Source organism: Rhincodon typus, chromosome 29 (assembly GCF_021869965.1).
Source record: "Rhincodon typus isolate 14 chromosome 29, sRhiTyp1.1, whole genome shotgun sequence".
NCBI lineage: Eukaryota > Metazoa > Chordata > Chondrichthyes > Orectolobiformes > Rhincodontidae > Rhincodon > Rhincodon typus.
In genome coordinates, this window is record NC_063360.1 from 39732400 (window position 1) to 39744650 (window position 12251).

A 12251-nucleotide genomic window follows, 5' to 3' on the forward strand; every position below is an offset into this window, starting at 1 on the left:
CCATCCCCGCCTCTTCGACCTGTTTGTTTCCTCTCCACCTATCCTCTCCTCTATCCCTCTTCTATCCGCCTCCCACTCTCTCCCTATTTATTTCAAAACCCCCTTCCCCTCCCCCTTTTCTGATGAAGGGTCTAGGCCCGAAACGTCAGCCTCTCTGCTCCTATGATGCTGCTTGGCCTGCTGTGTTCATCCAGCCCTGCACCTTGTTGTCTCGGATTCTCCAGCATCTGCAGTTCCTACTATCTCTGAGAACAGAAGAAAGTAAAAGAAACAGTGTGAGTCTTTCAAATGACAGCACCTTCACACCCTGTTGTAATTGAACACAGAGGCCTGAGGTTTTGCTTCTGAGTCAGAAACACAGATTTGGGACATTTCCTGTTTCCGCAAAACTGTTTTGGGAAAATTTTCCCTGAAATTGGGATTTTCATTCTGGGAGCAATCAGGTTTTCTAGGAACCGGGTCCAAAAACTGTAGCGTTTTCTGGTTGTGGAAACAGAATGTGCAGGAAGTCTGCCTCAGTCCTCTCACCCTCTTTTAATATCAGGATCTTCCTTGACAGGAAGCTTTGTCGATTAACGAATACCAAAGTGATAGGTAATGGGACTTGGTACAAGCTAAAACATGGGCAGCAGAGTTTTAGATGACCTCAAGTGTAGGGATGGATGGGATTTGGGTGACCAGCCAAGAATGTATTTGAACGCTCAAACCAAGAGGTAACGAAGATGTGGTGAGCACCTTAGCAGCAGATGAGCTCAGTCAGGGACAATGTTACAAGTGTGGAGATAGGAAGCTTTTGCGATGAAATGAAGAGGCCAGAGTCTCAACTTGGGATCAAAAATGGTACTGAGTGGCAGGAAGCAGAGGGTGATGTTTAAAGGGTGTTTTTCCAATTGGTAGTGTGTGCCCACTGGCTCCCAGAGGGGTCAATGCTGGGGCTATTGCTGTTTGTGGTTTATGTAAATAATTTCAGGTAGGATGTAGAAGGGTTCTTTATGAAGCTTGCAAATGATACAGAATTGGTAGGGTGGTAAATAGTGAGAAAGATAGCCTTAGATTACAGGAGGATATGGATGTGCCAGTCAGACTGGTTAATCAGTGGCAATAAGTTTGAGGGGATGCATTTGGGCAGGACAAACAAAGCGAGAGAATACATGATGAGCAGTATGACCCTGGGAAGCACTGAGTGAAATAACTCCACAGAGATGAGTATCCCATCACCAAATCACCCTTCATCTACACGTGGAGAGTCCTTGACACTGATCCAGCTTCCTCAGAGCCAGCTCTCAGAGTGAGCAGAACCTCTGACACTCCTGTTTATATCTGTCAGACAGGGCTCCCTGATTGGACCAGATTAACAGCCTCAAACAGAGAGCTCACATTCTCTGAGGTCCATCTGGCTAACCTTGTTCCATTCACTACACCGAGGATCAGAGGGACCTTGGTTTGCATGTCCACAGGAGGATAAAATGGTTACAAAGGCATATGAGAAGCTCACCTTTATTAACTGAGGCATTGAGTTTAAGAGCAGGGAGGTGAGGCTGGAATTGTATAAAAATTTGGTTAGGCCACAGCTAGGGTATTGTATACAGTTCTGGAACCCACTTTAATAGGAGGGATATGATTGTACTGGAGAGGGTGTGAAGGTGACTTACCGGGATATTGTCTGGGCTGGAGAGTTTCAGTTACGGAGGAAGATTGGACAGACTGGGTTGTTTTCCTTGGAGCAGAAACGACAGAGGGTGGACATGACTGAGATGTATAAACTTATGAGGGCCATTAATAGGGCAGATAGAAAGGAGCTTTTTCCCTTGGTGGAGGGATCAGTGACTGGGGCATAGATTTAAAGTAAGGGACGGGCAGTTTAGTAGAAATATGAGGAGGAATGTTTCCACCCAGATGGTGGTGGGAATGTGGAACTCACTGCCTATACCTTTGCGTCACCAAGGCAGACAAGGTTATGGGCCAAGTGCTGGGAAATTGGATTACAGTAGTTAGGTGGCTGTTTTTGATTGGCATGTGTGTGATAGTGCGAGGGGCTTTTTTCTGTGCTGTAAACCTCTATGACTCTATGGCTTAATGACGAGAGTTATAAACAAACTGGCTTAATCTGAGAGTGTTGCCAGGCAAAGAGATGAGTCGGTAATGAGGAGATGGAATATCGAGTGGGGTTAAAGACAATGTCTACAGCTTTTCCAATGGTTAGTTGAGAAACATTTATGCTTGTCCACATCTGGCTGTCAGATATGCAGAGATAGTAGGAACTGCAGATGCTGGAGAATCTGAGACAACAAGGTGCAGAGCTAGATGAACACAGCAGGCCAAGCAGCATCATAAGAGCAGGAAGGCTCCTATGATGCTGCTTGGCCTGCTGTGTTCATCCAGCTCTGCACCTTGTTGTGTCAGATACGCAGTTTGCTAATTGAACCAGAGTCATGGAATTGAGAGAATTGACAGTCGGGCAGTCATTTGCTGCTTGTTGTTAGTTTGGTGTGGGGAATTAATGCCCTGCATTTGGATGATATTACCGAGGGGCAGCTTGTTGATGAGAATTAGGAATGGCCCAGGATCAATTTTTCAGGCACCAGAGGGAATTGTGTAGGAGCAGAAAGAGAAAACGTTACGAGTGAATCTCTGACTATGAATAAATAGATCAGAACGGAATCAACAGAGAGTTACCTTACCCAGTGAGGCTTGTTCTTTGAATCAGTATTTACTATGAAAAGATATGCTGACAAAATATTGGCAGAAAGAGGAGTCCAAGACACTGGTAATGTTACACGATGACTAATTCAGAGTCCCTAATGACTGAGGTCATGGGTGAAATTGAAAGGAAGGATGTTCTGGATGTTCTGCTTTGAATGGATTAGTGACCAGGACTTCCATTTTGGCTGCTAAAGGATGTGGGGGTGGTGATAATTATCATCCAATCAGCCCTAAGTATGGGTGTGACTCCAGAGGATTGGAAATACTGTGAACTGTGAGGAGGATAAGGAGGACATTGACAAGATTTATGGGATTTGCAGAGAAGTGATTCATTTTGGAAGGAAGATGACGGAGCGACATTCGAAAAGAAAGGTCATAATTCTGAAGTGGCTGCAGAAGCAGAGGGATCTATGCACATATCAGTTTATATCACTGAAGGTCACCAGACAGCTTGAGTTAGCAGTTAGTAGAGCATATGGCTTCCAAAACCTTATTAATGGGGTCACAGAGCAAGAACAAGGAATTTATGTTAATATTGTGTTATTTAGAATTTGAATTCCAATAACAAGCTGGATTAAGAGTTAAATGATGACCATGAAACTATTTGCCAAATGTCAGGAAAAACCCATGTGGTTCACTAATGCTCTTTATGGAAGGAAATCTACGATCCTTACCTGGTCTGGCCTACATGTGACTCCAGACCCACAGCAATGTGGTTGACTCTTAACTGCCATCTGGGCAATTAGGGATGGGCAATGAATGCTGGTCGAACCAGCAATTATGACGTGGTTTGGTGTCAGCTGGAGAATTGTTTCCATTACTGGGCACCATAGTTTAGGCAAAGATGTGAAAGTTTTAGAGATGCGCAGAAAATAGTTCCACGAATGAGGAACTCCATTTACATAGTTAGATTTGAGAATTTGGGAATATTTTTCTAGGAGAGAAGAAATTTGATTAAGGGATACAAGAACATGAGGGGGCTTGACATTGTAGAGGGGAGAAACTGGTTGAAGGGCTGAGATTGAGACAGTGCAGATTTAAGGTATAGGTAACAGGAGAAATAGCAACATGAAAAGAAACTTTCCTGCAGTGAGTGGTTAGGGGTTGGATTGTGTTGCCTGAAAGTGCAGTAGAGGCATGTTCAAATTAAGATGCTCAAGAGGGAAGATTATTTTCCGAAAAAGAGGAGCTAGGAATGAGATGAGGAGAAACTTCTTTGCTCAGAGAGGTGTTAGGATTTGGAATGTGTTGCTAAGGAAAGTGGTGGAGGTAGATTCTAAAGAAGGTTTCAAAACAGAGCTGGATATATATTTGAAAGGGATGAAGTTAGAGGGTGACAAAAATAGGGCTGGAGGATGGGGATAAGTTGGGCAGCTCTTTCAGGACCTAGTACAAACAAAATGGGTTGAATGACCTCATTCTGTCCTTTAAAATTCTTTGATTCTATGAATTTAACTATCCCATCAGGCTGGACAATGAGGGCATGTTCTCCTTTAAGCAAAGAAGATTGAGGGGAGATTTGATCGACGTGTGACAGTCTCTGATAAGCTCACAAAGACAAACTATTCTTGTTGATGGTAAAGGGAGACACAAACTTAATGTTTTTGGCAGAAGATGTAGGGTGACAGGAGGTGGAATGTTTAAGTGGTGTGTGATAATGACCTGAAACTTATTGCCCATCAGCAGGGTGGAGACAGAGATGATCCATGAATTCAAAAACAATTTGGATGAGGTTTTGAGGGGATTGAACTTGCATGTCCATATGGATGGTTACATGGAACTGACTGGATTGCTTTCAGAGAACTGGGATGTACTTGACGGATTGCATAGCCTCCTTCTGTTCTTAGTGAATATCATATGTTAATCAGAGCTTGGTAACTCCTCAGTACCAACTGTACCTCCCAAAGCTATGGCCACTAATGGTACTAAAGGAGGCCTGGAGTACCACATCAGTGAGTTGCCTTGTCAGGGTTTGAGAAGTGGCAGAGGCTGTTTTAAGAGTGGTGATATTTTTCTGTAGGCGTGACCCTTGCTGTTTGGGTGCTGAGTGCTTGACTAGGGGTTACACAAGCCATCAGTTTTCCTGCCAATGGTGGTGAGTAGAGGCTTTTAGTCAGCCATATATTGGCTATTGAAGGACCTCAGTTGGCCAAGGATCAGCAAAGCTCTATGCCTTACATTAAGGGGAGTCAAGAGATGATGGAACCTCCCACTCTGTACCTCCTTGCTCCCTCTGTCTCTCAGCTGCCTGTCATGTAGGGATTTGTTTTAACCCTATGGGTAATATTATTGATGCTGCCTCTAACACCCAGAACATTTTACTATTTCTATTTTCTCACAGTCCTGGCCGGTCGTCAGTCTCTTTTGATAATGAGATTGTGATGATGAACCATGTTTACAAAGAACGCTTTCCTAAGGTGAGCTACCAAAGGGAAAAGGACATAAACTGAATCATAGTGACGTCCCTGTTCCCACCACAAGGGATACACTCTGTAAACTCACCAACATTGACACGTAACTGATCTCCGGTAAAATTCATCTGTAGCTTTGATTTCAAAGCTCAAATCGTTACTGCAGGTTGTAAGCAGCAATAATTCCTGAATTCTGTCACTGGGGAACTGCTTCTCTGCCTCTTACTGTGATGCCAGTTAGTGCCATCAGCCCCTTACCTGGATTTAAGTTTAAATCTCTGGTATATTATTAATACAGAAAAAGGCTGACTGCAAAGTGTTGCCAAAATCCCACTGTTGCCCTTTTCAGCCTCTACTGGGATTTTTTTTTTTGGCACATTTTATCCACTCACTGGAAATAAGTGTTAACTGGATGGTTTTTCTCTTTCACTGGTGATAGGCTACAGTTCAAATGGAGGAACGACTTCAGGACATTATCAGCAGCTTTTCACCCAGCAGTGTCCTGCCACTTGCAGATGGAGTGCTTGGGTTCATCCACCATCAGATCATTGAACTGGCCCGAGACTGTCTGGAGAAATCACAAAACGCCCTCATCACTTCCCGCTACTTTCTCGAGTTACAGGAGAATTTGGAGAAGATGCTGCAGGATGTAAGTACCTGACCAAACCAGCTCAAACCAGCTTAAACCAGTCCAAACCAACACCAGCCCAGCTCAGCCCAGTCCAAACAAGCCCAGACTAGCCAAGTCAAAACTAGCCCAGGTCAGCCCAGGCCAAACTAGCTCAAACCAGGCAAGGCCAGAAGAAACCAGGCCAGCCCAAACCAGCCTAAACTAGCCTAAGCCGGGCTAAATCAACCCCGCCCAGTCCAAACCAGGCCAACACAGCCCACGAAACCTGGTCCAGTCTATGCCAGCTCAGTCCAGCCCAAAGTTAAAGCCAGACACATTGCCAAAGCTTTTCCCTGAGCACTCATCAGGAGAGATATGAAAAAGCCAATTTTCAAATGTTCAGAACAATTTGTACAACAGGAGCAAAGGGTGTTGGTTGGTTTCAATTGCAAAACAGAAATTTCTAGAAAAATTCAGAAGGTCTGGCAGCATCTGTGGAGAGAAATCAGAGTTAATGTTTCAGGTCCAGAATGGTGTTGATTGGTTGGCAAGTCAAATTTCATTGGCCAAAGGCATTGTCATAGAAAAAGCATTTGGTAACTTTAGGCTCTACATGCTTCTGTTGGGAAATAAGGCGAGGCAATTGACTGAAGTGGAGGAGCACTTTGGAACCAGTGATCACAATTCTATCTGTTTTAAAATAGTAATGGAAAAGGCTATACCTGATCTAAAAGTTAAAGTTTTAAATTGGAGTAAGGCTGATTTTGATAGTATTAGGCGGGATCCTTCAAAAGTTGATTGGGGGAGGGTATTTGCAGGTAAAGGGACAGTTGGGAAGTGGAAGGCTTTTAAAAATGAGATAATGAGAGTTCAGAGACAGTACGTTCCTGTTAGTGTGAAGGGCAAGGCTGGTAGGTGTAGGGAATGCTGCATGACGAGAGAAATTGAGGCTCTTGTCAACAAAAAGGAGGCACATGTCAAGTACAGCCAGCTGGGATCGAGTGAATCCCTGGAGGAGTATAAGGGCAATAGGGGTAGACTTAAGAAGGAAATCAGGAGGAGAAAAGGGGGGCATGTAATAGCTTTGGGAAATAGGATTAAAGAGAATCCAAAGAGATTCTACAAGTACATTACGGGCAAAGATTAACTAGGAAGAGAATAGGCCCCTTAGAGATTGACATGGCCATCTATGTGTGGAACCACAAGAGATGGGTGAGATACTAAACAAATATTTCATGTCAGTATTTACTGTGGAGAAGGACATGGAAATAAATAATGATGTCTTGAAAAGTGTCCGTATTACGGAGGAAGAGGTACTGTAGGTCTTAGAATGCATAAGGGTGGATAAATCCCTGGGACCTGGTCAGGTGTATCCCAGAACTTTGGGGGAGGCTAAGGGCAGATTGCTGGGCCCTTTGCTGAGATACTTGTATTATCGACAGCCATGGGTGAGGTGCCAGAATACTGGAGGATGACTATTCATAGAACCCCTACAGTGTGGAAGCAGACCATTTGGCCCATCGAGTTCACACAGCCCCTGCGAAGAGAATTCTATTGAGACCCACTCCCCTATCCTATCCCCGTAACCCTGTATTTTCCATGACTAATCCACCTAGCCTGTACACCCCTGGACACTACGGACAGTTTACCATTGCCAATCCACCCTATCTTGTGCATCTGTGGACTGTCGGAGGAAACCCACACAGACACGAGGAAAACGTGAAACTCCACACAGACAGTCACCCAAGGGTGGACTTGTGTGGTGCAATTATTTCAGAACAGCTGTAAGGAAAAGCCAGGGAACTATAGACCGATGAGCCTGACGTCAGTGATGGGCACGTTGTTGGAGGGAATCCTGAGGGAGAGGATTTACATGTATTTGGAAAGTCAAGGACTAATTAGGGATACGTGGCTTTGTGTGTGGGAAATCATGTTTCAATAAATTGATTGCATTTTTTTGAGAGGTGACAAATAAGATTGAAGGTAGAGTGCTAGACGTTGTCTATATAGACTTCAGCAAGGCATTCAACAAAATTCTGCTTGGTAAACTGTTTCGCAAAGTTAGATCACTTGGAATCTAGGGAGAACTAGCCAATTTGGATACAAAATTGGCTTGAAAGAAGGAGACAGAGGATAGTGGTAGGGGGTTGCTTTTTGGACTGGAGGCCTGTGACCAGTGGGGTGCTGCAAGGATCAGTGCTGGGTCCACTGTTTTTATATAAATCATTCAGATGTGAATATAGGAGGATGTTTAGTGAGTTTGCAGTTGACACCTAAATTGGAGGTGTAGTGAACAGCGAAGATGGTTATCTCAGAGTACAACAGGACCTTGATCAGGTGGGCCAATGGGCCGAGGAATGGCAGATGGAGTTTAATTAAAAAAAAATGAGGTGTAGCATTTTGGTAAGGCAAATCAGGGCAGGAATTTTAGTTAAGGTAGGACCCTGGGGAGTGTTGCCAAACAAAAAGACAGAGGGGTGCAGGTATATAGTTCCTTTAAAGTGGAATCGCAGGTAGACAGGCTGGTGAAGAAGGTGTTTGGTAAGCTAGCCTTTCTTGATCAGTGCATTGAGTGTAGGAGTAGAGACGTCATGTTGTGGCTGTACTGGATATTGGTTAGGCCGCTTTTAGAAAGATGTTGTTAACTTGGAAGTGTTCAGAAAAGATTTACAAGGATGTTGCCAGGGTTTGAGGGTTTGAGCTGTAGGGGAAAGGCTGGATAGGCTGGGGTTTTGTACCCTACAGCATCAGAGACTGAGGTGTGACATTATAGAGGTTTATAACACCATGAGGGGCATGGATAGGGTGAATAACCAAGGTCTTTTTCCCAGGGTAGGTGAGTTCAAAACTAGAAGGGTTTAAGGTGAGAAAGGAAAGATATAAAAAGGACAAGAGGAGTAACATTTTCACACAGAGGGTGATGTGTGCATGGAATGAGCTGCCAGAGGAAGTGGTAGAGGCTGGTACAATTACAACATTTAAAAAGCATCTGGATGGGTATGTGAATATGAAGGGTTTAGCGGGATATGGGCCAAAGGCTGGCAAATGGGACTAGGTCAGATGGAGATGTCTGGTCAGCACGGACCGAAGGGTCTACTTCCGTGCTGTATGACTACGTGATCATGTTGCTGGGTAATTCTGAGAAATGTCAACATATTTATTTTGTTTGCACACAATGTCTAGTGACTAGGCTGCCTAAGAGCAGTCTTTTATCCTCTAGTATACACAACTGTAACCATCTGCAACTTGGCATTCTTGCCTTTCACTCCCATGAGTTCAACATAAGACCATTTCAGCAACATGTCTCTGTTTCCAGCAAGATTAGAAGAGTTTTTAGACTTGGCCAAATAGTTAGGTTTTGAGGTATATCTGAGAGGAGAAACAGATAGAGAGTGGAGAAGTTTAGTGAAGGTATTTCAGAATTTATACCCTTGGCAGCTGAAGGCACAACTGCCAACAGTGGAGGGATTAAAATCCAGGATACTCAAGAAGCCAGAATTCAAACATCACAGGGATCAAAGAAGCTTGTGCAGCTTGAGGGGACAATAAAGATATAGAAGGGACATGGTCACTGAAGGATTTGAAATGAAGAATGAGAATTTTAAAATGTGATTGTTGCTGGTCTCAGATCCACTGTGGGTCTTATTGTCAAATGAGACGGTGTAAGTTAGGACACAGCAGCAGAGTTTTGGATGACTTCAGGTTTTTGGGGTTTAGAATATGGGAAACCAGTCAGGAGTGTGTCAACTAGTCAAATGAAGAAGTAACAAAGGCTTGGTTGAAGTTTTCTGCAACTGATAAGCTGGGGTAAGGACAGAGTTCAAAGCAGAATTCCATTCTTCTCAGATCCCTGCTCTTTCCCATTCCTGCATCTTGTTTCCCTTCAGCTATTTATTCAATTCTCTTCTGAAAGTTAGTTGTAATTCTGTTTCCATTTCAATTTCAGTCAGCACACCCCCAGATCACAACAACTCAGTTATTTATTTATTTGTTACTTTCTGGTTCTTTTACTGATTATTTTAAATCTGTGTCTCTCTAATCACTGATTATCATGCCATTGGTAACAATTTCTCCTGATTAATTCTATGAAAACTGCTCCTGATTTTGAACACCTTGATTAAATCTCCCCTGAACTTTCTTCACTACAAAAGCAAACCCAGCTCTTCCATGAGGAGAAGTTACCCCTCCCTTTGGAACCAATCCAGTAAATCTCCTCTCAAACTTTCAAAAGTCTTGATGTTGGTTGTAAATTGTGGTCCCAGGAATTTAACACAAAACTTAAGACAGGATTTAACCAGTTATTTATAAAGATTTAGCAGTGCTTCCTTGCTTTTATACGGAGTATTTCAACTTATGTATCAAACATTCTCAATTGCTTTTTGCAACCTCTTCATTTTACTCTTCCACCTTCAAACACTCATAAAAATACACCCCCAAGACTCTCTGTTCCTAAACTCATTTTCAGTTTTCTATTGGCTTTCCTCATTATTCCAAACTCTGTCACTTCACGTTGTGCAGTGGGGAAGGTGGTGGTTAGGAGCAGTGTCATCGCATTGTTGATCTGTAATCTGCAATCTGTAATGAGGCAGCATAGTGGCTCAGTGGTTAGCACTGCTGCCTTACAGCGCCAGGGGCCCAGGTTTGATTCCAGCCTCGGGCGACTGACTGTGTGGAGTTTGCATTCTCCCTGTGTCTGTGTGGGTTTCCTCTGGGCACTCTGGTTTCCTCCCACAGTCCAAAGATGTGCAGGCTGGGTGGATTGGCCGTGCTAAATTGCCGGTAGTGTTCAGGGATGTGCAGATTAGGTGGGTTTAAGGGGATGGGTCTGGGTGAGATGCTCTGAAGTCGGTGTGGGCTTGTTGGGTCGAAGGGCCTGTTTGAACACTTTAGGGATTCTATGGTCTATGAACTATGAAAAGCTGGTTCTCTAACTTCCCTGAGGGACAGAAGTCTGCCGTGCTTACCCTACTTGTGAATCCAGATCCATACCAATGTTCCCTGGAAAAACAGACAAACTTCTCTGCTTTAAATTTAATCTGTGATGTGTTTTCACATGTTATTAGGTCCGTTATTGGAGTCCTGAAGTCTCTAACAATCCTCATCACCATTTTCTACATTCCCAAAATTTACACAATCTGTAAATTTTGAAATTTTGCCAGTCCCACGTGCAAGCCATGAAAAAGTATGAAAAAGAGGTGTGATCCTAACACTGACCCCTGGGGGAGATGTCATATTCCTCTTTGCAGTTTGAAACACAACCTGTCACCACCAATCTCTACTTGCTTTCCTTGATCTGATTTAGTTTCAGTCCAGGCACTGCTCCTTTGATCCTATGGGTTTAATTCGATTCTGCAGTATTTTATCAAACACCATCAGAAAGTTCATATTGACATCAACCTCTAACTCCAGCAACCCATTCAATCAAAAAAGACAATCATGTAAGTCAAGCAATGCTTAATTCTAATAAATGTGTTGGCTGTCATTCATTAACACATAATTTTCCGAGTGTAAATTTGGGCTATGGACCCTGACAGTTTCTGTCCACAGTGTAAGACTCAGTAGCGTCTGATTGCTGTGTTTAACCCATGCCCCTTTCTAACCCATGTTGAAGGAATCTGGGTGATTAGGAAGCAGACAACCAGGTTTTAAAAAGTTCAGAGAAAGCAGTGGACAAGAGGAGGGACTTCGAAGATAATGAAGTATGATTGGAGTAGGGACAGACCATTAGCTTAAAATTAAATCTTTTGACTCGTGACACAATCACTAGAATCTGTTAACCATACCCAGTAGCACAGCTGCACCCTGAAGCCAGGTAGCACCCCAATATCCAACTGATTCCAAACCATACTGTTAGCCCATTAATCACATTCTATTCATAAACACCTACAAACCAGTGCCTCAGAATCCCATCACACATTCAGGTTAGACTGCACTCACAGAGAGATGTGAGTTCACAGCAAGCTTGTCTTTACAACTCTCCAGCCCTCCAAACTCTCACTGTGAACTGAGCCTGACACCCCTCGCTATCCACTGCTGAGAAGATACCAAACCACATCTCATCACCAACCTGCTCCTACTCCATCAGGTCAACGGGTGCTGGGGTGTGGACTTGTGTCTGAACATCTCTGACTTTCTCAAACTTTCTGCATCTTTCAATCAGGCATATGAACGGGCAGCAAGCGATGAGGTCATGTTCATTACTCAGTTGGTCAGGAAATTACTGATGGTCATCGCCCGGCCAGCTCGGCTCCTTGAATGTTTGGTGAGTTTTAAAATCATCTCATGCTGTCAGGAAAACAAACTTAGATGTTTGCACACGGACACAGTTACACAGTGAGTGACCCTTACCCTGTTGAATAAACACTGACCCTGTACAGTTACACAGTGAGTGACCCTTACCCTGCTGAATAAACACTGACTCTGTACAGTTACACAGTGAGTGACCCTTACCCTGCTGAATAAACACTGACCCTGTACAGTTACACAGTGAGTGACCCTTACCCTGCTGAATAAACACTGACCCTGTA

General features: G+C 43.7%; 1 protein-coding gene across 1 annotated transcript in view; it reads left to right on the top strand.

Annotated features, from left to right (window-relative positions):
• The first annotated feature begins 621 nt into the window (after positions 1–621).
• LOC109919089 (microtubule-associated serine/threonine-protein kinase 3-like) overlaps positions 622–12251 on the top strand; it is a 74878-nt gene continuing 63248 nt past the window's right edge. The window contains exons 1-4 of the mRNA XM_048613956.1: positions 622–713; positions 5045–5120; positions 5554–5763; positions 11885–11986. Coding sequence (XP_048469913.1) covers positions 622–713; positions 5045–5120; positions 5554–5763; positions 11885–11986 — 480 coding nt within the window. The remainder of the gene's footprint in view (positions 714–5044; positions 5121–5553; positions 5764–11884; positions 11987–12251) is intronic.